The 26,201-nt window shown below is 49.6% G+C and overlaps 1 protein-coding gene across 2 annotated transcripts; it reads right to left on the bottom strand.

The window, feature by feature from the left end:
* Positions 1–447: 447 nt before the first annotated feature.
* Positions 448–26,201, bottom strand: DTX2 (deltex E3 ubiquitin ligase 2). 2 transcript variants are annotated; one of them, XM_063146429.1, is made up of 10 exons: positions 26,148–26,201; positions 21,626–22,005; positions 18,834–19,425; positions 16,134–16,192; positions 10,566–10,697; positions 6,098–6,168; positions 5,207–5,365; positions 3,933–4,094; positions 2,459–2,548; positions 448–1,039 (listed from the first exon to the last, which is right to left on the bottom strand). In XM_063146429.1, exons 2-10 carry the CDS (start codon positions 21,903–21,905, stop codon positions 815–817), a joined length of 1,770 nt encoding a protein of 589 aa, XP_063002499.1. In that variant the 5' UTR covers positions 21,906–22,005; positions 26,148–26,201; the 3' UTR covers positions 448–814. The 2 variants fall into 2 exon arrangements, with proteins under 2 accessions (XP_063002499.1, XP_063002500.1); XM_063146430.1 differs by lacking the exon at positions 10,566–10,697.

The raw sequence follows: 26,201 nt of genomic DNA, 5'->3' as shown, positions 1-26,201 counted from the left end.
ATGTTCTCCTGCACGCTGCCGAAAGCCTGGCTCAGGAGTCAGAAGTTTCTCCGCGCTGTTTCTTGGCTTGCTTGTGCTCCAGCACTTTTGGAAATTAAGCACTTTGTGAAATTAAGTACTCCGTGAGAAAGGAGAAGGAATTGAGCCTCTAGCTAGGGCCGTGTATCCGCTTCACGTCCATTTCACGGCGCAAAATCTACCCGAGGCAATAAGTTGAGAGTTTCAATTTTTAATTCGTGTTTTAAAACAAGTTCTCAGACCACGTTCCCCCCCCACACACACACACCTTCGATGGACACAGAGCGCCTGAAGAGCTCCAGGCCGCGTTCCCACCTCCTCATGTTTACTCTTCCGGGGCGATCCCCGGGATAAAGCATGGTGTAGACATGCCCTTAGAAGACCTCTAACCCACACATAGCTGCAACCACATACTGGAAGGAGACGAGATGAAAGTGAAGCCACCAACCTTTTATGCATTTCTCCTACAGGAGGGAGAAAGTTTCACTGCGTACATTCAGGGTGGATCGGGACCCAGAGCCCTTAAAAAGATACAAAACGTTGTGTGTGTGTGTATATGTATATATATACATATGTATATGTATATATATATACACCTTCTTCCCACAACTGAAGTGGACGATCCCAGAGACAATGTTATTGCTCAGAAAACAAAGGCAAGCAGACTTAAGGCAACGGGAGGAGGTCAGCGCTGCTCCCGCCACCCCCAAGGGAGGCGCCCCCCAGTCCGAGAGAGGGTGGGCGGCACTGCGCGCTGCTGCTGCTGCTGCTCCCGTCCAAAGCGGAGGCCGCGCGCTCAGGGCCTCAAACCCTCCTCTGTGACTCCCTGGGCCGCCAGCTCAGCCAACACGTTGTCCAGGTAGTTGGGGTCCGGGTAGCCGTGGCCCGAGATGTTGGAGTTCATTTCCGTCTTGTGGTGGATCTCGTTCCACACCACCGTGTTGCTTTCGCCCGTCGTGCTGGACGTCCCCACGGTGAAGATCAAGCGCCTTCTCCAGGCCAGCTTTAAGAGCTCCAGCACCTGGCAAGAGAGAAGCCGGCCCAAGGTGATGGAAGTGGGCAAACTCATTGGACGCACGACCCCCCCCCCCCCCCCCGTGGCTGCGGGAAGCGCCCGGCAGTTGTCTGCCCCTGCCCAGAGGCTCCATTACGTCATTTCCCCCGCTGTGTCAATGGCGGCTGTAAAGGCCCCATGTACGCAGCGGGTGTGTGTGTGTGTGTGATGTAATTTCCAGAGCCTCCTTTGTCGAGTACAACAGAGGCTGTGGGTGGGGGCGGGCGGCTGCCGGACACTTGACTCAACAGGTCCACGAACGTGCTGCAGGCGCAAGGGAGGTCCTCAGGCTCCTTGACCCGGTGGGGCGCCCGCGGCATCCCTCCTGGTGATACTTCCCATGTCCGACGCAGCCGGAGGGGTTCTGCGGCAGGTGTTTTCCCCGCTGCCCTCCTGAGATCTATATTCCACTCTCAGCCTCTTGTGGCTGCTTTTCGTAACAGAAAAGCCCCTGGGTCGCAGGGCACTCATGACACGGTTCTTTGAGGACCTCAGAAGTTTTTCTTTCAAACTCTCCCGCCCCCTGCCCTGATCTTTTCAGCACCAGGCTAAATCTGCCCTGTTCCCTGATCGGTTAATTAGCCATTAAGTTCAGCATTTTAGTGTATTTACCGCTTCATCTATTAGTACTGATTGCTGTGCTAAGGATTTCTATTGCTGAAGTTCTGATTTTAAAACGCATGTCGTACGTATGTCCTGGAGACTTTTTACGGTGGAAAAGTGGGATATGCTGTTTTTCGGGGGGTTGGGGGGGGGCGTTGGAAGAAAAACAAGCATGTAAACAAACCGCAATCTCCAGATTATTTTTCTCTGCTTTCCCAACCTCTTGCTTTTTGTCATCAAAGAGCTCCAAGGAAAAGTCTCTTAACTCCTTGATTTGGGGAAAGTTGAACACTTTGAGCCACAGTCCTATGCAAGGTTTTGAACACTTTAAGGTGCAATGTTATCCATGTTTAGACAGAAAAAAGTCCTACAACTCCTAACATTCACCATAGGACTTTTTTCTGTCTAAACATGCATAGGATTGCAGGACTATTTTTAAACATGCATAGGACTGCAGGACTTTTTCTGTTTAAACATGCATAGGATTGCAGGGCTTCTTCTGTCTAAACATGCATAGGATTGCAGGGTGTTTTCTGTCTAAACATGCATAGGATTGCAGGGCTTTTTCTGTTTAAACATGCATAGGATTGCAGGACCTTTTCTGTCTAAACATGCATAGGATTGCAGGACTATTTTCTGTTTAAACATGCATAGGATTGCAGGACTATTTTCTGTCTAAACATGCATAGGATTGCAGGACTTTCTTCTGTCTAAACATGCATAGGATTCCACCTTTAACTGGCTTGATTCAGCCTGGCCACGGAAAAAATTGGACCACAGTACCTTTCTGCCCTTCTCATTATCCGGCAGGTAACAGTAGCGCGGAAATCCCCTGGCAGTGTATGGTATCCCTGGGTTGGGGTGTTCTGGACCCTGGAACAGATAAAGGCAGAGAACGTCTGTAAGACCTTCCATTTACACCCACTGGGTAGAACTCTTCAGGAGCACTTAAACCTTTTTCAGAGCCACTGAAAACATTAAAATGCCGTCAAAGTTTTACAAACCCATCTGCATAAACCAGGATAAGTTTTAGGCATTTTTAAAATTTCAGTTTGTATTTTGGTTGAAATAGCTCGTAGGCTTCTTCCTCAATTGTACTAGCTGGGTTTTTTTTTTTATGTTCACCGCCCTGAAATCCTCTTTGAGATAAAGGTCCAGTTGCTTCATTCTTTAAAACAATAAAAACACACCACGTGTTTGGTTTTTTAGACTGCAGGCTTGGAGGCAGATCCTGGGTCCTTCTTCATTCTCTGTACGGTGCCTAGTTAAAGTAGGCTCTCTAGAAACGATAAATCTATCTATGTCAACACATTATTTGCTTACTTGCGACATTTCTATACCAAACCCCGTTTACAAAAGGGTTTCTGGACGGATGGCAAATAAAAGTTTAAGAAGACATACATGTTAAAAACTGCTTCGGAAGAAAACTAGGAACAGTGCAAACAACTTAAAACACTAGAATTAAAAACTAAGAGGCCTGGAGCAATAACAAGGTCTTCACTTGGTGAGTCTGTCGGAGAAGGCATTCTATCGCAGGGCGCCACCACCAGAAAGATCCCCCTCCCTAGCGGCCACGCTCCTTCTCCGACAGGTTGGAGAAGGCTGCTTTGAAGATTAATACCAACGCTACTCACGTATTTGAGTATTTTAAAGTGACATGGTTGAGTAACGGAGAAGTACGGCCAGCTCAGTCCACTCAAGGACTGTGTCCCCAACAAAGAAGGGATGCTTTAGGGTGGATTCCTGCATTGAGCAGGGGGTTGGACTCGATGGCCTTGTGGGCCCCTTCCAACTCTGCTATTCTATGATTCTATGACAGGAAGCCCGATTCTGTCTGGACATCAGGAAAAACTTCCTTACTGTTAGAGCAGTATGACAATGGAACCCATGACCTAGGGAGGTTGCGGGCTTTCCCACCCTAGAGGCCTTCAATGTGCAGCTGGACAGACATCTGTCAGGGATGCTTTAGGGTGGATTCCTGCATCGAGCAGGGAGTTGGACTCGATGGCCTTGTAGGCCCCTTCCAACTCTGCTATTCTATAATTCTATGATTCTAAGGAACGCGGGGAACTGCCTCCCACACAGCCAGGCTACTTGTTCATTCGCTCAGGGCAGCCTGCTCTGACCGGCAGCACCTTTCCAGGTCTCGGAGACGGAGGAGTCCTTCTACGCTTGCCGCCTGGTCGAACGGGGATCGAACGGAGAACACCCTGAGCGCGAAAGCAGGTGCTACTCCCGCGGAGCATGGCTTTCTCACCTGAACGCCTTTGCTAATGTGGTACGCGATCTGAATGGAGCCGCAATCCTCGTGCCCTGGGAGGGGCTCTGGAAGCAGGGAAACATCCATCTTCCCTTTGGGCTGTGTGCCTGTTTTCTCCCCGTAGATGGCCTTGCATGACGGACACTGTAGGCTGCCGTCCTGGTGGAGAGGGAAAACGCTTGTAAGATCATGTAAGGGGGTGGAAGGGATTCCGGAGCGTCTGAGGTTTCCAAGTTCTCCTGTCCTTTGGATCCGCCTGGAAGAAACACGCTGCCTGATGAAGGCTCTGGCTGTCGTGACAAGGCCTGTTCCCCTTAGGCTGGGGGAAGGAGTTTCTGGCGATCAATCGGAATCAGATTCTGAAGCAGAAGAGACGGCGCCAGAAACGTACCAGCCTACACAGGGAGTGGAGGAGGTAACTCTCACAGGCTCTTCGCCAGCTGGGGATGAACCTTCGCCAGAGCTTATCACTGAAAACGTTAACAACACAACGTCTGTGGGAAATCACTTCAGGGCTGGCTGATCCTAGAGTCTGCCGCAGACTCAGACGGGTGGAGCTAAAGGAAGGCGAGAGAAGGTCGGTCCGGCTAGCTTCTCGCCAAAGCCTTCTTCGGAACCAGCCTCCTTGAAGTTAAACGTTCTGGGAAAAGGCTTCCCCTTTTTCTTGAAAGGACAATTGTCTCGCTTAGTTTGCACAGTTTTGCCTAGGGGAAAGATCCTAGAGGTTAGACTCTCTTCAGGTGGGAAGAGGTGTTTATTGCCTGAATAAAGCTTTGGGGATTACTTAGCAGGCCTCGTTACTGTCTCCCAAGAAGGCGGGAGGTTCCGGGGAAACATGACACTGGCTTCGGGGTCCTGCAGCGGCACACTGCCTGCCCCCGACTTCCCCTGACCATATCCTGGGGTTAACTATATATCCCAAGCTTCGGAGATAGCCCTGTGCATGCATGGACTTTGGTAACAGGGATGGAGTTTACCCATCTGAGAAGTCAAAGCTCATTTATAGGCCTTAAGAACTGCCTTGCTAAGCCAGACTGAAAAGGGTTCTTGCAGGGCAGGCTGACGGGTTTCCTTGGTGGTCACCAGAATTAAATTTCTGGTCGCCCCTGGTGACCACGTTTGTGGTCTCTGGCCTCCAGCAAGAAAACAGAGCACGGCAATCTATAGAAAAGCTGTGCAGGGCGGACAGTAGCGACTGCCAACAAGTGGGGTCACTTGCTACAGCCATCCCACACTGTGTTTAGAATGGGAGGGGCTGCTGTCTCCAGTACCTTGTTGCCGCTGGTGTACATGGCTAGCACGCAGAGCAGGTGGAAGGCGTGGTTGCACTTAGCCAGCCTCCCCACGTCCTGTGGCTGGATCGTCTCGCTCTCGCACACGTCGCCGTAGCCCGAAGGCGCACCCAGCTTTTCCATGCAGATGATGCAGTCCTGGGAAAGAGGGAGAAAAGAGCTCTTCAACGCTTTCACTTCAGCTGGTTTTGAAGAATCATAGAATAGTGGAGTCGGAAGGGGCCTAGAAGGCCATCGAGTCCAACCCCCTGCTCAGTGCAGGAATCCACCCTAAAGCAGCCCTGACAGATGGCTGTCCAGCTGCCTCTTGAAGGCCTCTAGTGTGGGAGAGGCCACAACCTCCCTAGGTCATGGGTTCCATTGTTGTGCTGCTCTAACAGTCAGGAGGTTTTTCCAGATGTTCAGCCGGAATCTGGCTCCCTGTCACTTGAGCCCATCATTCCATGTCCTGCACTCTGGGAGGATCGAGAAGAGATCCTCTGTGTGGCAACCGTTCAAGAGTCAAAACGCAACCAGCACTCTCCAGATAAGGGCTTTAGCGCAAAAAATAAAAATAAAAGTGTGAAGGCAGCCCAGAGGGCCATCTTGTTTTTATATGAGGAGAGGGGCAGTTCTGAGCAGAAAGGTGGGGACGGGCTTTATCCTTTGTCCACCACAGATTCTCTTGCTTTGCAATCCCCCTGTGTCTCCCCTGAAGATCTTTAGTCGCGTGCTTATCCTCACAACCATATCCCAGAGTGCAGGACACGGAATAAGGGGATCCAGGTACGGGAAGCCAGATTCCGGCTGGACATCAGGAAAAAAGTCCTGACTGTAAGAGCAGTACGACAACGGAACCCATGACCTAACTCACCTCACGACTCAACTTACCTCATCAGCAGGGGTTGTCCTCAGCTCCTCCAAATACTTCTTCACCACCTCTTCAGGGTTGCTGGCGCCAGCTGAAGGGAGAGAAAGACAGAGAGAGACGCACGCAACACACCGGGGGGCGAGATGTCAGTCTATAGAACGAGGCTCAGTCCGAGAGAGAGAGAGAAAGAGAGAGGAGACCTTAGTGGCAGCAGGCAAAGTCAAGGCGACAGGCTGAGGGGAGGAGGTTAGATGCTGCAAGAAAGTTAATCCGGCAAGGGTGGCTTGCAGACACCGACTACGTGCGTAAGGGAGGAGGCCGCTCTTTCCGCTCTCCTGGGCAGGGAAGGAGATGGGAGAGGACAAAAGAGGTGGAAGGGAAGTCCATGGATGGGCTACTCAAGAAGGCAGAACCACCTAAGGTTGCCTTCCTACAACTCCCATAATCCCCCCAGCCTGGAGTTGTAGGCCAGCACATCCGTTGGGTTGTCTTCAGCTCCTCCAAATCCCCCAATCCTGCTGGCTGGAGGATTATGGGACTTGTAGTCCAACACGTCCAGAGGGCCCCCAGTTGGGTTGTCTTCAGCGCCTACAAATCCCCCAATCCTGCTGGCTGGGGGATTATGGGACTTGTAGTCCAACACGTCTGGAGAGGCCCCGGTTGGGGAAGGCTGACCCACAGCCTCAGTTGAATACAAGAGAAGGGAGCTACCTCCTGAGGATCAGAAATGGGCCTCTGGCAGAATGAGATGCTAAAATGAACCGTACCATTTCAGACTGAAGGTTAGGGAGGGGGGGAATCAGGCTTTGGTGTGCCACCCCCCCTGCCCCTCGCTGTGAAAAGCACCTCGCAAGCTGAGCATGAGAGGAGCAGGGCGTTGACTGGGATAGAACTCACCCCAAGCCCATGCGCCAGGTTTTTCATTTCCTTCCGGCTGTAGCCCAAAGGGCTACAACACCTCTCCTGCCTCCTCAAGATTTGACGGTGGCTGCAACCAACGACCAGACCGGAGCACAATTTGAACCAAGCCAGACCCCCCCAAATGGCGTTTTGCTCTTGCCAAGCGCATCTGGGCAAATATCTGGGCACCTGCCTAAGAAGGCTTTTAATAGCGCTCTGCTTGAGGTGACCTTTGCCCACATTAGAAGAGCGACGTGCTCAAAATGCGCGTATAAGTCGTGCGGCTGCCTACTGAGAAGAGCACCTCTGTACATATGCAAAGAGCCCAATCTTGATCACAGAGGGTGGGTTCAGGTGACCCTATGGAGACCATGCCCTGTGATGCTGCCTTTAGACTACTGAGGAGGAAGCAGAGTAAGGGAAAAGGGAGAGGTGGTCTAAATGCTCCCCATGGGCCACGAATCCAGACCGCCGCCTCCAAGAACAGATGCGAAACATGGGCTTGTGGCACGAAAATACGTTGGTGTGCATCATTTGGGGGAAAGCAGCACACAGATTTTAAAATACGTAATTCCAGGAAGCATCGCAGCATTCAAACTTGTCATTGTGTGTGTATGTGTGTGTGTGGGGGGGGGGGGGGGAAGGTCATGATGCAATTGGCAAGGCATCCCCTGTCTTAAGAATGAGAGCATTCTGCACAACCTTCAGGGCCAGGGTGACCAAGTGAAAAGCCTTTTCAAAAACCATTTTAAGGTAGTCTTTCTCAATCTGGGGCTCTCCAAATTCCCTCTTCTGGGAAAAGGTTTAAGATATTCATATACTGCGTAAAATTAACCCGGCACACTTCTTTGTTTACTAATTGTAAGTCAAAGGAGAAAACCCAAGATAAGCACTACTCAGAGTAAGCCCAATGAAATAAACGGGGCTTAAATTAGCCATGACGAACTTGTCACATTCATTTCGATGAGTCTGCTCTAAGTAAGACTAAGGTTAGATTTTACTCAAAGGCACTACATCAAATGCCAAAGGACTTAGGATAACCTTCTCCAAACTGTTGTTAGACTACAGCACCCATCAGCCCCACCCAGCATGGCCAATGGTCAGGAATCCTGGGAGTCGTAGTCCAAAACACCTGGAGGGCATCAGGTTGGGGAAGGATGAATTAGGGCCTTGGATTATTTTCTGGAGAAAACCTACTCACTCAAGGCTCAGCCTCGTGGGCCAAATATGGCGGGCTGGCGGGCAGGCTGGCGTTCCCCACCCGTCTTAAGTGTTGCTTTTAATCTCTCTTCTCCCCACCCACCCCTCCCCAAACTTCCACCCCACCATGTTTCTGCATGGCCCAGAATGCAACCCTAGGCACTCTTGTTTGGGAATAAGACCCACTGGAGCGCGTGGGATGTATTTCCAAGGAAAGACGCGTGCCGCCAATCCCGTTTCATGGACACAAAACAACGCAGATGCGGAGTTCAGGGACGAAACGGAAATCGGTTTGCATTTGCCTGGCTCTGCGTTCCCCTTTTCATGCCCCATCAATAGCCAACGGCTTTACAGAAGGGGGGGACCCCGGTGACCTCTCTGGACCAAATACCATCGCCCATTGCTATGAAGGGGGAGTACGTCGGAGGACCCCCTCTTACGGGTCTGCTTAGACACCCTCCCCCTTGTATTTTATATTTCTATTCCTTAGCTGCCTTGATTCTTTCTTTTTTTCAGTCGAGAAAGGAAGACGGCAGAGAGGTAGTGAGACGTTAAGTGGGCCGGAAGAGGGAGATGCGTTTACTAATGCAAAGACATAGTGCAGGTTCAATTCTTCTGCAGTGACACCCCTGAATGTCTTCCCCTTATAAGAGAACATCTGTTGTAGCAAAGGGTGTGCGTGTGGAACCATCGACAAGGCACACCTGGCTTTTACTTCTGGGGATTTACACAAAAGTGTAAGAGAGCTCCTGAATCAGCCCTAACGTTCATCAAGTCCAACATCCAGTTTCCCCACTGCCGGGTAATTTCTGGAAGCCCGTAAGTAGCTCGTGAAAGCGGCAGCCCCTGCCCAGAAAGTGGTCTTGAGCGGCAAAGAACCTCTGAAGCTAGACGTCACATTTCGCCATCACGGCTAACAGCCACTGGCAAATAAGGCCCCACGACAGAATATAATATCCCCACCCACTAACGGGGTTTGGCAACTTCCAGATGTTTTAGCCTACAACTCCCATAATCCCTCGCCTTTGGCTATGCTGGTGAGGTTTGGTGGGAGTTGAAGGGCAAGCCATCAAGCGGGACGCCAGTCGCCTCATCCCTGACCGAACAGGTGTGCTCCATCCAGCCTGGGACGGGAGCCATGTGGTTGTGTTCAGGGCTTGGAGTTCAGGGGGGTGTGTGTGTGTGTGTGTGTGAAAGAGAAAGAGGGCCTTCCTAAAACCTCACAGGACCTTCAAAGAAGTCGAAGGTCCAAAAGATGGGAGAACAGAGGAGCCCTGAGATGCCCCTTCAACCCATTAGTGCCGTCTTCCCCAACCTGACGCCCTGCAGGTGTGTTGGACTGCAACTCCCATCATCCCCACCCTCAGGATGGGGAAGACTGGTTTTGAGCCTTATAACGGAGGCTCCATCTTGGCACAGAACTTTGAGCATAGAATCTTGCCAGCTCATTTTGATTTGAGTTTCCCCCCTATGCTTCTCTTTAAATTTACAAACGAACATACCTGGCGAGTCGCCTGAATACGCAGACGCACCCTTCTTTGGGTGTGTGTGTGTGTTTGATGGCGGCCTCGTTTGGCTTCCAACCTGGGAACATCCGAGTCCATTAATAGAGGGCCCAGCCCGGGTGCTCAACTTCTCTTCCTTCCTCCCTCGAATCTGCCTGGCTCCCGCTTAAAGCTCTGGCCACATCCAGCCACAGCGAATGCCATTACGTTCATTGTGCATCAGATAAAGAGACACGTCCGTTTGCCTGCGCTGAATCTCCAGCCTAGTCCATTTCTTTGGCTGACCCCTAGTTCTAGCATTACGGAAGAATGAGAAATCGTACACTCTTGCCTACGGTCTCCACACCATGTACGCTTCTAAAAACTGCTGTTTTATCCCTCAAGGGACAAGGGTTTCGGACACAGCGGTGCAAAGCCCGTAGACCTTAACTATGCCCGCCTGACCCCATTGATTTCCTGCCAATCCTACTGTTGTACTCGTGGTGACCTCCTCTGTTTGTCACTAGCTTTCGGCCCACCGTCCCCGTCCCCACAGTGCTGATTTGATGAGCTGTGTGCGAATGCCCTCCGGTTTCGCGTGAAAAAGCCTTGCAAGGCTCGGCTCCTCTATTCAAGCGCACGGGCGGTCTCCGGAAGGGCCAGGAGAGGGCATGCAGATTCGCAAAGTCTATGAAGCAGCCCCAGGTGGGCAGAGAGGGTTTCGAGGCCCTCCGCAGCAAAAGGCAAAGCCATTCCTTCGCGGGACGAGCATCCAAAAGCCATCCAGCAGAACCATTTGCCAGAGAAGCCAGAAACAAGGAAAGAAAGGAAGTGAATGCAGAAGAGGAGGAGGAGGAGGAGGCAGGAGCAGCAGCAGCTGAAGGAGTCGAAGGAAACCAGCTACCTTTGGGGGGCGCTCTCCTCCCCTCCTTAACGGAGCAGGGCTTTTTAGAAACTCTACGGGCTCGGGCAGGCGGAGGCGCCTGGGTGAGGTGCACAGGAAATCCAGGGACTGACATCAGAAAGGCCATCATGCCTACAAGGGACACGAGGTCATCATGCAAGGGGTGAGGGGAGAGGGCGGGGCGGGGTGGAAAGAAATAATTTGTGAGAAAAATAAAAACCCACCAACACCTCCGATTCAAGAACATGACTGAACAAACGTTTTTTTTTTTTAAAAAAAGAGCAAACCATAAAGCAAACACAAAGGGAAAGGAAGCGTTTCAGTATAAGGCAGAGCGGATCATTTGGGGGGTCAGAAAACACTTTCCATGTCTTTCTCCCAAAGGGTCACAGTTTTAGGGGGATGCAGGGAGGTGGGTCGAACAGCAGGCACGTACACAGCTGGCCCAATCCAGGCAATGGTTCTGGTGATCAGAAATATGCACATGCACACACACACAAACGTATCCTTCCTTCTCCTTCACGCTTGCGAAGAGCAAAAGCTTCCGCTTTCACTTTAGGACAAACCACAGTTCCATGTTACGCCCAAGCTTGGAGACGTGGTTTGCTCTAACCACAGTTCACCAGAACCAACCATTACTTCGCAGCAGTTTCATGCCTGACTATGCAAACCAAGCCAATATGTAATGTGACAAAAACAAACATGTATAGCAATGGTTTTCAGGTTCCTGCCCTCACTGAGTATTCTGGGACTGTCCTGAAGTGCTCAGAGTCCTTGCAGGGTCGGCAGAACAAGAATGCATCCATTATTATTCATTTATTACGTTTCTATATATAGGATTTGCATACTGCTCTGTGTCTGACAAGATTCCAGAATGGTGGACAATATAAAGAAAGAACAAAAATATAGAATTAAGGGTCGGCTGGCTGGGCAGTGCCAGCCGTTGTAGGGCTTTTTTTCTGTCTGAACATGCACAGGATTGCGCCCTAAAATAATTTAAATCAGATTATGTTATTTAAAACTGTGGTTGGTCAGGCAGGGAAAGATTGGTTAAGTAAAAACGTGTTCAGCAGGCACCGAAAGTGAAACATCAGTGCCCACGTGACATCTACAGACTCTACTCTGAGCGGAACCCATGCAGAACCAGCTGGAGCACACCTGAGGACCTCATGACCGGGCAGGCTGTTAAAAGGTGAAGGTTCTCTCTCTAATTTTCTAGCAGTGCACATGCCCTAACCCCGGTGAGTGCTCATGGAGCCTGCTGCAGTTCCTAAGTAAGAGACAGGTTCAGGCACACCGATCCGGAAGCGCTTTGGACACAGTGAGCCTTCTGCCTGCTCGTGAAGATGAGACCAGCTGCCTGCTCATGAGTCGGGGCGAGCCAGCCAAAATCTGTGTATACCTATGCAGGGCACCAAGAAGGCCTGCTAGGCCTCAGTGTCACCCCGTGTCGATTGAGGGTGCGCTCGAAACACGCCCAACACTTGCCCTGTGGCTCTGGGTTGTAGAGGAAGACCAGTCGAAACGGGGAAAGCTTTGTTTCTATTGATCTATTGATCTTCTCGTTGAAGGACGCCTGATGAACTTGCAACAACAACACCCCCAGGGACGGAATTTGAAAACTGCTGCTCAGGAAAATGGGTTGTCCGGGATTTTTGCCACGTTACATATTGCGTACCAATGGCTCAGCAGCGCGCAGCCCTTTATCCACACGCAAGCCGCAGATGCAACAGCGTAGCAGAGGTACGTGGAGAAGCATTTGGGAGCTGGGAGGCTACAGACGAGGTGGTGGAGGGGCAGGACCTACACGGAGTATACAGGCAGCCACCTCCTATACGCAGTACCACATGCACGCCTGACGCCTAGTTTCTCCTGCTTTGCAAGTCAATGCAGGCTGGGAGATGAGCTCCATGGCCTGGGGGAAGTACTATGTAGAATCATAGAAGAGTAGAGTTGGAAGGGGCCTATAAGGCCATCGAGTCCAACCCCCCACTCAATGCAGGAATCCACCTTAAAACATCCCTGGCAGATGGCTGTCCAGCTGCTTCTAGTGTGAGAGAGCCCACCACCTCCCTAGGTCACTGGTTCCATTGTCGTACTGCTCTAGCAGTCAGGAAGTTTTTCCTGATGGCCAGCCGGAATCTGGCTTCCTTGTCCATTACGTTTTCCTGACCTGGTGCCCTCCAGGGATGTTGGGACTGCTAGTTGGGAACAACAGGAGCTGCAGTCCAACACGCCTGGAGGGCATCAGGTAAGGGGAAGGCTGTTCTTTGCTGTGTGCAAAGATATATTTATTTGTATATATAAATCAGCCCATTGATAAGCTGGGAGGTCTTCACTCCAATCAAACTCAGGCTTCATTAGAAACAGAGGTCTGTACCTTCTGCACCCAGACAATGCAGATGCTGCGGACTTGGCAACATGCATATATTATGTAAATTGAACACATTTGCACGATTTGCCCCGCCCATATTTACTATTTTGCCTTGTTGTGAGGAAAGGAACTACAACAGACCTCCTTGCCAACAACTGGAAATCCTGCAGGCACACTTTTGGTTTCTCCTGTTGAGTTTTGCCCACAGTTATCTTTCTACAACCATGAGGACTATAAACTTGTTCTTTTTTAAAAAAAAAACACCGAAAAAGCCAAGATTCCTGGGCTGCTGACTGCCGCACTTCTTACCACAGTCAGAGCTCGTACAGAAGCCCTGGTGCTATGTACATGCGTTTCTATCTGGCATGTTACGCCATCCACGGCTACCCTGTTTCCCCGAAAATAAGACAGTGTCTTATATTAATTTTTGTTCCCAAAGATGCGCTAGGTCTTATTTTCAGGGGATGTCTTATTTTTCCATGAAGAAGAATACCTTATATTACAGCGAGGGGCAAAACTGGAAGTAGGTCTTATTTTCGGGGGATGCCTTATATTACAGCGAGGGGCAAAACTGGAAGTAGGTCTTATTTTCGGGGGATGTCTTATTTTTGGGGAAACAGGGTAAAAACGACTTCCTCTATCTGAATCTGAATCCAAAAAGAGAAACTTCTGTCGATGCTGGGACACAGATTTTATTTATGAAAAGCCCCAACGTATTTCGGCTGAAACGCGTTGGGCTTTTCAGAAATGAGATCTTCGTTCCAGCATGAAAAGAAGTTTCGCTTTTTCTTGGTCTACCTTGGATGCTGACTCATCTCTGCGTCCAACAGTTTAGTTAGGTATTCCCCAAGTGTTGTGGATTAGAACACCCAGCATTCCTGACCACTGGCCATACTGACTAGGGCTGATGGGAGCTGGGATCCTAAACATCTGAAGGGCACCAGAATTAGCAGGGAATTAACGTTCGGATGCCTCTGTTTTCATTGTGCTTCTTTTCTGTAGGGTGGGGGAAAGAGATGACCGCACAGAAGGCTTTCTTTCGTGGGTCCTTTTCACGGCTGCATTCCCAAGCGGTAATATTGAAGGGAGGGGTCTTAGACCTATCCAGTTCCATCCCAGAGGTTCAAAATATTACGGTAAACCTCAGCACAGAACTCATTCCTTGCAACATGGCTTTGTGACCTATCGAACAGCAATAAAGAAGATGCTTATAGAAGATTAGACCACCGATCAAGAACAGCCGTATCAGCACTGGAGGAAGAGGGGATGGACCAAACCTGGCCAAGTGCTAGAAGCTGTGCATTAGCAAGCTACCACCAAAGTAAGAGGAGAGGACCTCACCCAGCAATAGAGCGATGGAGAATGATCAACAGGAAAAGCATCCCAGAAGCGCCACCCCGTTCCTCCTTAACTGGCTCCCCCTACACTACGCCATCACAGTGAGATTGTCCCCAATTAAAGCAGACTCTCTCCATGTCCTCAGCCAGCCATAGGGAGAAACGTAACCTATTCGAAATCCACAGTGACTGTGAGAGGTTTTAAGGAGATTTGAGGGACACAGCGTCTCAGAGGAGCGGTTTGGCCATTTCATCTGGACGCAAAGATAGAATGTACGGAGCAGCATAGTGGAAGATGATGTTGGGCATTTTTCTCCCTCTCCCCTAATTCTAGAACCCAACGGGGTCATTATCCCATGAAGCTGATAGGTGGGAGAGTCAGGACAGATTAAAGGAAGGACTTCTTCACATCACGCAGAGTTAAACTATGGAATTCGCTACCACAAGATGTGGTGACGGCCACCAATTTGGATGGCTTTAAAAGGGGGTTGGATAAATTCCTGGAGGAGAAGGTTATCAAGGGCTACTAGCCCTGGTGGCTGTGCTACCTCCAGTATAAGAGCCTGTGTACACCAGTTGCTAGGGGAACATCAGCGGGAGGGTGCTGTTGCACCCATGTCCTGCTTGTTGGTCCCTGGTCGACAGCTGGTTGGCCATTGCGTGAACAGAGTGCTGGACTGGATGGCTCTTCTTATGTTCCCATAAGCTCCAGCCAGCATGGCCAAGGGTCAGGGTTGTTGGGAGCTGTAGTTCATCAGCCTCCAGAGGGCACCACGTTCCCCATACTGCATTGAATGGACTGAATGAGTCTAAGCAGCTTCATAAGGAGGGGAATCGTTCACTAGAGACCATAATTCAGTGCTTTGCCTACGGAAACTCATAGGTTCAATCCCTGGCATCTCCTGGTAAAAAAAGTCCAGGTAGCAAAGGATGTGACACAACTCCTCTCTACCTGAAACCTTAGGATGCAACTGCCAGTCAAAGCTGGCACTCTGCTCTGAACTCCAGCATGAGGCAGCTTCATAGGTTCAAAAGGGGGGGATACCTTGGTAGGACAGCTGGGGAAATATGAGAACCCTCAGGAAGAGAGCTTCATTTGATGGAAGCAAAATGGAAGTTGATAGACCTTTTAAAACAAGGCATAAGAACATCAGAAGTGCCCTGATGCTGGATCAGACCAAGGGTCCATCTAGTCCAGCACTCTGTTCGTTCAGTGGCCAACCAGCCATCGGCCAGAGATGAACAAGCAGGACATGGTGCAACAGCACCCTCCCACCCATGTTCCCCAGCAACTGGTGCAGTCAGCAGCTTTTACCCCCAGGAGGATACAAGCGGGCCAACGGTTAAATAGCTTGCAGAAGGAGGGAGACGATGGCTCTGGTGCTGGTGAGAAGATTCTTTATTTTTATTTTTCTTGTTAAAAAGGGTTTTTTTTAAAAAAAAAATCACAAATGGCCCAACGTTTCGGATGGTGACAATCCTTCTTCAGGGGCAGTTTAGAAAAGTTGGCTGATAAGCATCCACAGTAAAGCCATCTTTTCTAAACAGCCCCTGAAGAATTGTCACCATCAGAAACGTTGGGCTATTTGTGAAGTTTTTTTTTTTTAAAAAAAAACTTTTTAATGAGAAAAATAAAAAATAAAGAATCTTCTCACCAGCACCAGAGGCAGTGTCTCCCTCCTTCTGCAAGCTATTTAACCGTTGGCCCGCTTGTATCCTCCTGGGGGTACTTTTGGTGCTTCTCCTTCCAACCCATTTTTAAATAGCTTGCAGGCCTGATTTGGGCACAGGGAATGCCAGCTGCCGACATTCACCACTGAGGAGCAAAAAGACATGGAATTGCAGGGGCTGCTTTACCTGCCAGAGCTTGGCTCACTTTGGTGGATCTCGCCATTCTCACCGGTAGCTTTGGTATGCTGTGGAGGCAAAAGAAAAATGTTATTGTGCGTCTTTTGAAAACAGACTGTTAGAGCAACCACAGGGAAAAATACGGTAAGCAAAGGATCAGTTATACTGAGGACTGTGCACATTCTCTGCTTTAAAAAAAGAAAGGAGAGAAAGATCTGTGTCCAGGCAATGCAAGTTTTGCTCCCCAAAAAGTTTAATCCTGCAACGTGAATAAATTATGCAATTGCACATAATTGCAATTTTTACTAGAGCACTGCAACAATGGAATCAGTTACCTAGGGAGGTTGTGGGCTCTCCCACACTAGAGGCCTTCAAGAGGCAGCTGGACAACCATCTGTCAGGGATGCTTTAGGGTGGATTCCTGCATTGAGCAGGGGGTTGGACTCGATGGCCTTGTAGGCCCCTTCCAACTCTGCTGTTCTATGATTCTATAGAGCCGTTATTACTAGAAGCCATCGATAGCATTTGCTGGTTCTGTTTTAAGAAACTTCTATGGCTTTTACAGTCAGAAAATAAAGGCCTACAACGGTATTTGCTTTGTAGACAACTCCCTTGCAACAAGAATCAAGAGTTTCCAAATCTAGTAAATATGTACTGCTAACAAGAGAGGAAGCTATTTTGGCCAGTCAGGAAGCACAATGAGAATTTTTCTGCTTTGGGGCGTGGAGCAGAAGAGAAAGTAGTTGAATGAACAACAGAGCCCAAGAATCGGACAGCAGTGGGGAGAGGCTCAGATTTCCTCTAATCATGCATATTAGATTTTGCAAGGCTCAAGTATGTAAAAGCCCAGACAGAAGTAATTACCCCCTTCCCACGGGAGGCTATTATGGGGAGGGAAAGAGGAAAAGCTGCCCAGGGCTGTCTCCTGTCGTTGAAACAGGCCTTTCAACAGCTTAAGCTTCTACCTTGTTCCCAAATGCTAGCATCACCTCCAAAGAGTGGTCGTCTTTTACAATCTGCAAGTGAACAGCAACTTTAAGGACCCTGAAATTAAGGACCATGTTATCCAACATGTGACACATTGTGGTTCACTTATAGCAAAAACAATCTTATATATATATATATATATATATATATATATATATGAATAAAATGTGGAACACTTTTTAGAGGCATACTGCTACGACACAGGCTCTGAACACCAGACCCGGCCGCGGCTACTCCCTGCTCAAGCCAAGCACCACCACTTGATACGCCTGAGGCAAGGGATAAAAACCACCTTCCTCCAAACTATGTGGAGAAAGGGGTTAAAATGGAGAAGGATTTTAATATATATAATAATGCGCTGTGAGTTATATCTGCTTAGGTGAATGATTGTCAGAGTGGGTGTTATATGTGTAAACTTAAGATGATAAATGGCAAACAGACACGTGGGCTTTTTGTGGTAGTTTAAAAACAAAACAATCAAAATTTATTTTTAAAAGTTCATAAGCTTTGTTTCAAATAACAACATTTAAAAACCTTTTTGAAACCTTTCATACAATCCGGTCACTCATTCACATACGCGCTTTCCTTTTTCTCACACAATCACTCTTGAACTTTCTTTATTATCAGTATTGATTGATATACATCCACTACGTGCACACCACAGTCTAAAGACACCACTCACTACACTGACCCTCAAATTTCCCAGAACTTAAGTACCATAAACACAGAGAGCACTACAGACTCTAAGAGTACCTAACAAGTCTCCCTGAAAAGATCTCCCTCAATCATTCCCTTATATATCACTCCTCCCCCCTCCCCAGACATTCTAACTCTGCCCACTCAGGACAACATTCCAAAAACTACAGACTTACAAACTGCAGACATATATTTGGAATTGATTTGTGGGGTGTAACGCCACACATACACACAAAGATAATAAGCACACAGACAACAGTAATACAATAATAAAGCTGCTCCACAATGTCTGTGAGTGAAGGCCAAACGCGTTTCGACTCGTGATCTCCTTCAGTGGCCCGATGGCTAAAATAAATAAAGCAAATATAAAGTAAATAAAATAAATATTTTAGCTATCGGGCCACTGAAGGAGATCGCGAGTCGAAACGCGTTTGGCCTTCACTCACAGACATTGTGGAGCAGGTTTATTATTGTATTACTGTTGTCTGTGTGCTTATTATCTTTGGTGTGTACGCCTCTGAAAAGTGTTCCACATTTTATTCTTTTTTTTATATATAAATACAAAAGATTGTTTTTGCTATAAGTTTATTGTCTCATTATTTCCTTAACTTCGTAGCCACTTATTGTTTAACTTCTGGTTAAGGTGAGCACCTGTTGTTCATACATTGTGGCTCACACCATCATAACCTCAAGTCTAGTTCATGCGTACAAAGTAAACCATTTGTATACTAAAGGCACAATCCTATGCATGTATAGACAGAAAGACACCTTATTATTATTATTATTAATAATAATAAGACCACAGTAGGAAGAAGGAGACCAGACCTCCTCTCCACGCCCCATCCCTGACGTGTCTCGCCTCCTTAGTTTGGAAGGGCCTGTCTCTCTTTTTTTTTTTAATGATATGAGCTGAGTTCGGAGACAACTGCTGGACAACTGATAAAAATACCGTAAAGTAAATATTGCCGCTCTCTTAGACGGGATGTTTACATCTTACGCACGTTGAAAGCGTTTCAGACAGCCTACCTGACTGGCCCAGCAACGGCTGCGGATTGCGGTGCGGCCCCTACACCCTGCATGTTCAACCTCGGCATTGACCTTGCTCCGGACAGGGCTGGCTTGTTATAAGGCACGAAGCCCACGAGTGAGGTCCCGAGTCCAGTTGACCTGCCGGGCCCCTGTATTCCAGCGTGGGGCCTGGGGACTGTTCCAGCTGAGGGTCCGGGAAGATTCACCATGGAGTGACGATACCGTGAAGTGATGGGGCCCGTCCCGCTGTTCAGCAAACACTGCTGGCATGAACACGTGGGGCCCGTGTGAGGAGGCCCTGGGGCTGAGGCAACCGGGTAAGGTGAGTCCACGCGCCTCCTGATCCTTCGCTGGAAGCCGGTGGTCTTATTGGTTTGGGTCTGTGACACAAAATCAATGCCATAGTTGTAACCAAAGGACCCCAGATCCACCTGGGGGTTATTGAAAGTGAAGGCTTGCTCCAAGTAGACGCAAACGTTCATCTCGTAAGGGAACCAACCGCCTTCGTCGTTCTGCCACTCCCAGACCACGCCCTGCCCGGCGGCAGAATCCAGCTGGAAGACGTGCCGACGCACAGCACGCATGGTCCCTGAGCGGAAAAGAAAGGGGCAACGTCACGTCCAGGAAATCAACGTCACGTGGAAACTAGAAGTAGCCAAGCAAGGATTACATATGGACTCACAAGACTTGAGGGCCCTAACCAAAAGCCCTGTGTGATTGTCCATGCAAATTAAGAAGAAGAAATAACGCATAAAAAAATAAATAAAACTTCATAGTGGCTCCAGCAGTTCCAATTAAGAGATTGTCATCTCAGCACATTAACATAATGGCATTTGGAAACCAAACCATTGTTGCAGGAAACGGCTTTATATAAGTAAGTTCGTAGCCATTTGTCCACCTCACCCAGGGGTGGGCAATTCAAAGTTGGTTATTTTGCGGGTACCACCACACAACTGTGGAGTGGTTGGAGCGGGCGTTGAGTGGACCAATAGTCAATCTGGCATTTGACTGACACAGGCCCCCCCCCCCTCAGTCCTCCCGGTGCTATCCCAGCAGCCTCTGCGAGTTGTGCCAGCTGTAGCAGAGCGGCCGGCACAGTTTTGGCCGCTCTTGCCAGGGAGCTCTGTAGCCAGCCGAGACTGTCGACTCAATGGGTCAAAAAACTCCACTGAGCCCGACAGACAGCACACTGTCCGAACGCAGCCACTGAGTGTGGGTTAGCGTGATGTGCGAACAGCGCCCAACAGAACTACCTCTCCTGGACTGGCCAGAGATTGAACTGTTGCTCCAATTCCTTCTCCCTCCTCATTCCTTTTGTAACGGGTCTCTTAAAACTGTGAGCCTGCGGGCAGGGACTGTTTCGTCTTTCAATACCTCTACATAGTTGTAGGCATTTCAGAAGTGTTAAATACTTCCATCAATTAAATTCTTCTCTCTCTCTGTGTGTGTGTGTGTGTGTGAGAGAGAGAGATCTCCTTGGACAAGCACTTCCTGTTGGATGAGGTGCAGATAAAATTTTCGAAGGCCGTGGGGCCTGAGGGACTTAAATGGAAGAAGTCTGCCTCCCCTACCAAGGCGGGAGACATTCGTTACCTCATCCCTGATCTAACTGAGCAAACCACAGGCAATGGGGAGCCACAAAAGCACGTCCTGCACAGTCTGGGGCGATATAGGATCGCTTCTTCCTATACATTCCTACCCAGGTCAAGAGATCTTATTGGAGGGCCTGAATTCGCTTTGCTTTCCCCCCCTCCTCCTCCTCCCTCCCAATCCTGTTTCCTTTTGTGTCATGTCTTTTAGATTGTAAGCCTGTGGGCAGGGACTGTCAAGGAATACTTTTGTAAGCCGCTGTGAAAGCCTTTTTTGGCTGAATGGCGGCATAAAAATGCTTAAATAAATAAATAAATAAATAAATAAATAAAAATAGCTGTTTGCTCCCTTCTGCTAGGATGTTCAGAGAATCTCAGGAAGGGAGGTTTCCTGCTATTCTCCCTGACTTCCTATGAAGAGCCCAGATTGTCTGTCTGGGCGCAAACAAAGCGTAGAGTCCCATTTCGTCTACATTGTGGTTGGAAGATTTTGCACAAGTATGCTTTCTGCTGGGTTCCTTTTTTAAATAACTCTTGGTACACTGCAAAAATCTGCAGCCTCCCCCAATGCTCCAGATGTGTTGGACTGCTAATTGCCATGCTGGCTGGGGACTGGGAGGCCAACACACCTGGAGGGCACCAAGTTGGGGAACGCTGATATAAACAATCTGAGAGAAATCGGACCGCCTTGTGCTGGGGAGGGAAACGTGCCTGCAGAAACAGAATGGTTGCATTTCCAAATGGTTTTGGTTGCGTGTGTTTTATGACTAGCTAATGTTGATACTGGGTGTTTTGTACCTTGAGGATACTTCATGGCAGGTAATTCAATACTAGGCCTGATTCAGGGCGTTAGTACTAGTGTGCAAAGCTCTAAACTTTAGCCCCACGTATAACGCATTGCAGTAAGCCAAACGAGAGGTTATCAGAGCATGGATCACTGTAGCTAGGCTATCTCTGTCCAGATAAGGGCGCAGTTGGACAGTTTCTACTCCTCCTAGAGAAAGGGCTCCACTACCCTCGTTTCTCCGCCCATAAATAGGACAGAGAATTTCAAGAGACCATTTGTGCCCAACTCTAAGAATGCACACAAACAGCAAAGAGAGGAAGAGAAAAATTAAATGGGAGAACTTATGTGCCTGGAAGAGAGCGTGCCCTGCAGGTGAGGGATGCAGACTCCACCCTGCTGCAACTACTTCTTACCTGTATCTTGCCGGAACTGCGTCAGACTTTGTATGTCGATGACGTAGGGGGCTAGTGCAGAATCCGCTTGCCCCAGGGGGATGCTGCCATTGACGGGCCAGGTCCCCAAGGAGCGCCGGCCCTTCACTAGGAGGGCCTGGAAGGACTGCTCGATGTAGCTGCACACGCCGCTCTGGTACGGCCTCCACCGGCCCATCTCGTCCTGCCACTCCCACACAGCCACTCCTGGACCAGGCAGAGGCGGGGGAGGCCCCGTAGAGGTACCTGGCAAAGTGGCCATTTTGTTTTCCAAACCCCTTCCGAAAAGGGACAGGATTCTTTTGAGATGGCGTCGACTCAGAAGTCAACCGTTCATCTTCGGCAACAGTACCTCATCAGTCCTGCGGTGGAAAAGGAGGGGGAGAGTTAGCCACGGGATGCCACTGTGCCAGCAAATTTACACTGCTCTTCTAAATTTAGTGCCGGAGCTACTGTACAAAAATTGGACATAGCATCACCTTATACAGGCCCTGCAGCAAGGAGGAAGGGGCTGATAAAGGGCAGCAAGGATCCAAGAGGAATGGAGAAATGAAACTAGGGTGTTTCTGGTCTCTCATAGGCCAAACTCTAGTTCATGTGAACAAGGCTCCCTGTGTTGTATTGTTAAGTGTTGCTCTGTTGTTAATTTGTTTGTGGGATTTGGTCCTTTTATGTTGCATTTTATATTCTATATTAAACGTGCGAGACGCCTTGCGAAGACTAGGTCCTAAAAGTTGGCATACGAACAAAAACTCTCGTTTGGATTACTGTAATGCGTTATACGTGGGGCTGCCTTTGAAAAGGGTCCGGAAGCTTCAGCTGGTACAAAACAGGGCAGCCCGGTTACTAACAGGGACTGGCCAGCGAGATCACATTACGCCTGTCCTTTTACAACTTCATTGGCTGCCAGTCCAGGTCCGGGCCCGATTCAAAGTGCTGGTATTGACGTTTAAAGCCCTAAACGGTTTGGGGCCAGGTTATTTGAAGGAACGCCTCCTCCCATATGTACCTGCCCAGACCTTAAGATCATCCACAGGGGTCCTTCTCCGTGAGCCCGTGCCAAAGGAAGTGAGGCAGGTGGCTACCAGGAGGAGGGCATTCTCCGCTGTGGCACCCCGGCTGTGGAATGAGCTCCCCAGAGAGGTCCGCCTGGTGCCTACACTGTACTCCTTTCGTCACCAGCTGAAGACCTTTTAATTCTCTCAGTATTTTAACACTTAATTTTAACTAAAATTCAAGTTTTACTGTTCTAACTTTGCATTTTAATCTTATATCAATTCTGGTGCATGGTTTTATCCTGGTTGTGCTTTTTATACTGTATTTTTTTTGTATTTGTGCTTTTAACCTGTTGGTTGTTTTATTATGGCTTTAATTTTTGTGAACAGCCCAGAGAGCTTCGGCTATTGGGCGGTATCAAAATGTAATAAATAAATAAATAAATAAAAAAGATGAACAGACAAACATGGAGGGGGGAAGCCTCTAGGTGCTGGTGCAGTTAAGCGGTTTCAAAAGCTGCTGTGGAATTACTCTTTCCGACTCTTTCTCTCAGCGCTGCCTGCTCAACTTCTCTCTGGAAGGGTCTCACAGCAGTAACGGGCCAGAACCAGGACACTGCAGCAAGGATCGGGGCCTCAGGAGAGACAGACAAGTTTTTGTCCTACACAGAAAAGAATTTTGGGGGAAACCCCATGAGGCTCAGAGGCGCCACACAAGAACTGTTTACTTCCTTTTCCCGGGCTTTCAGAAGGGTGAGGCCCCAAGCTGGTTGTGCCTGCTTGGCAGACACAGAGAAAGAGAACCAGCCATCGGTGCAAAGTCCCTCGCACGGAGCAATTTACAGGATCAGAAAGTTTTGGTTTTGTCTTGTGTGATCGGGTGCTTTATGTTTTCACCGTCTCCCAAGGAGACAGAGGAGCTCCAGAGCCTGTTTCATAGCACTGCAGGAAAAGCTGCCCGTCAAAAGCACCGGTACAGTTCAGATTTAGAGAAAGGCCCACGGGGCCACGTCCGTTCAAACTGCCGCCTGAAATGCACCAAACCCTGAACTTTGGCCCTGGGGGTCAAAGCTGACAACATACAGGCACACGCTTCCCCCCCCCCCCACCAGCTGGATGGGCTGAACTTGTCAATGTGAATAAAACCATGGCAACACACCAAGGAGAGGGTGGGCGGAAGCGCTGACAGAAGTTTTGCTGTGCGCTGTAAAGAGCTGGGGGGGGTGTTTTCAAGTTAAAACACAGCTAGATTCTTTGGAAAATTAGATACAGAGGAGCCATTCCCGGGTCTTGAAACAGCAACATGGATTAATTAACGTAAGCATAATGAGATCAGAGAATGGCATAGGTGCTGGAAAGAGGCTGGATGGGGGTGCAGCTCCATGGGAAAGCACAGGTCCCTGGTTCAGTCCTCAGGCTGAAATATTCCTGCTTGAAACCATGGACAGTGTCATGTCTAACCATACTGCCCCTTTTTTAGGAGAAGGTGTTTCAGGTAATCAATCAGAATCAGATTCAGAACTCGAAAACGCAGCGCCTGACACCAGCCAGCCTGTACCAGTGAGGGAGGAAGCTCTCACAGGCGATTCCCCAGCTGGCAGTCAGCCCTCTCCAGAGCTTATCTCCTCAAGGCCAAATCCCATACACTCAGGGGGAAGTGAGGTTTCTTCTGGAGGTGAGCGTCCCGACAAACTAGCTGATGCTAGGGTCAAACGCATGGCACGGAAGGAAGGTGTGAGAAAGTCTGTTCGATTACGCCAGAACTTGCCTCCGCACCAGGTTGTTTGGGAAGGGGCTTCCTGTTCTTCTTGAGTGGACAATTGTCTTGCTTAGTTTGCATAGTTTTGCCCAGGGGGACGTTTCCAAGAGGTTAGACCCTCTTCAGGTAGAAGAGACGTTTGTTGTTTAATAAAAGCTTTGTGGATTACCTAGCAAGCCTCGGCATTTGCCTCCCATCGAAAGCAGGAGTTTTCTGAGAAACATGACAGACAGCTGCTGCCAGTCAGTGCTGACAATACTGGGCTAGATGGTTTAAGGGTTCGGCTATTGGGCGGTATAAAAATGCAATAAATAAATAAATAAGGGTCTGACTCAAAGTAAGGCAGCTTCCTATGTTTCCACGGCTGGTATCTATCCGTCTCCTCCCTCTCATACCCACATAGAGTCACTATTTGTCCTTCCACAAATAGATCTACTGACATGGGAGTGAATGAAAAGGGGAAAGGGGATTTCCCATCATTAACTTCCCAGCCTAAAAAATAGCCACCAAGGATCGTAACGTTAAATACCAAGGAGAGGCAGCCAAGCCGCCTCTGCAAAGCTGGGCCATTAGCTCCAGGACTGACCAATCCATGGGAGACCACAAAAGCGCGACTCACTTTACCATAATGGACCCTGCCCGTAAGGTCACAAGAGCTGCCTTGCTGGGCCAGACTAAAGATCCATCATATCCAGCATCCCTGCTTCTGACAAGGGCCAACCAGATGCCTCTGGGGTGTTCCCCAAGCTGGGTGCGGTGGTGAGACAGGCAACACCGGTAGATTTTGCCCAGAAGTCGTGCTGGGCTGGGGCTGGAAAGAGCCGTGTTCAAATCTCAAAACAGCAGAGAAAATCATAGGATACCTAGATGTGTCTCTGTGTGAACGCATGCGCTCTCTCTTTAAGCCTAACCAACCTCACAGGGTGGTTGTGAGAATAAAAAGGACGGCGGGCAACTAGATACCACTAGCAAGAATTCTTTGGAGAAGAAATATTGTTTTATGTCAGGAGGGGGGGTGGGAACCAGCCTAGCGACATCCCCCAGACCCTCTCCTTCCTCCTTCCAGCCCTGTTCATCCCCCCACTTCCCTCAAGCCCCTTCCTCTGCCCCTTCACTTCCCCCAAGCTACCTGCTCAGCCCCAAGCTGCCTCCTCAATTTACCCCTCCTCAGCCCTCCCTTCCCTCAAGCCCTTCCCACAAGCCCCCTCCTCTGCCCCTTCACCTCCCCCAAGCTGCCTCCTCTGCCCCTTCACCTCTCCCAAGCTGCCTCCTCAACTTACCCCTCCTCAGCCCTCCCTTCCCTCAAGCCCTTCCCTCAGCCCCCCCACTTCCCACAAGCCCCCTCCTCTGCCCCTTCACCTCTCCCAAGCTTCCTCCTCAACTTACCCCTCCTCAGCCCTCCCTTCCCTCAAGCCCTTCCCTCAGCCCCCCCACTTCCCTCAAGCCCCCTCCTCTGCCCCTTCACCTCCCCCAAGCTGCCTGCTCAGCCCCAAGCTTCCTCCTCTCAGCCCTCCCTTCCCTCAAGCCCTTCCCTCAGCCCCCCCCACTTCCCTCAAGCCCCCTCCTCAGCTGCCCCTCAACTTCAGAGACCCCCTCCCCAGCTTCCCCGAGGTCCCCTCCTCAGCCCATCTCACCTCAAGCCCCCCTGCCCAGTGTCGCCCTTCTTCGGCCCCCTCCCTTCCCCCAAGCCCCCTCCTCAGCCCCCCTCGCGCCCAAGGCCCCCTCCCCTCCCCCGCGCCCCCTCACTCACCTCAAGCGGCTGCTCCTGGCTACGGCCAGCACCGCCTCAGCCAAACGACGGAAG

Source organism: Elgaria multicarinata, chromosome 22 (genome assembly GCF_023053635.1).
Source record: "Elgaria multicarinata webbii isolate HBS135686 ecotype San Diego chromosome 22, rElgMul1.1.pri, whole genome shotgun sequence".
NCBI classification, from domain to species: domain Eukaryota; kingdom Metazoa; phylum Chordata; class Lepidosauria; order Squamata; family Anguidae; genus Elgaria; species Elgaria multicarinata.
The sequence above is the reverse complement of the archived record's forward strand: the minus strand, read 5'-3'. Positions and strand labels throughout refer to the sequence as shown.

Bases quoted from the DNA above. Each gene is read 5' to 3' on its own strand.
- DTX2 (XM_063146429.1), bottom strand. From the start codon at position 21,905: ATGGCCACTTTGCCAGGTACCTCTACGGGGCCTCCCCCGCCTCTGCCT. The intron at 16,193-18,833 runs GTAGGCTGTCTG...TTGCCTCCACAG, and splicing joins GCCGTTGCTGGGCCAGTCAG to CATACCAAAGCTACCGGTGA. The intron at 1,040-2,458 runs GTACTGTGGTCC...CTCTCTTGCCAG, and splicing joins ATAATGAGAAGGGCAGAAAG to GTGCTGGAGCTCTTAAAGCT.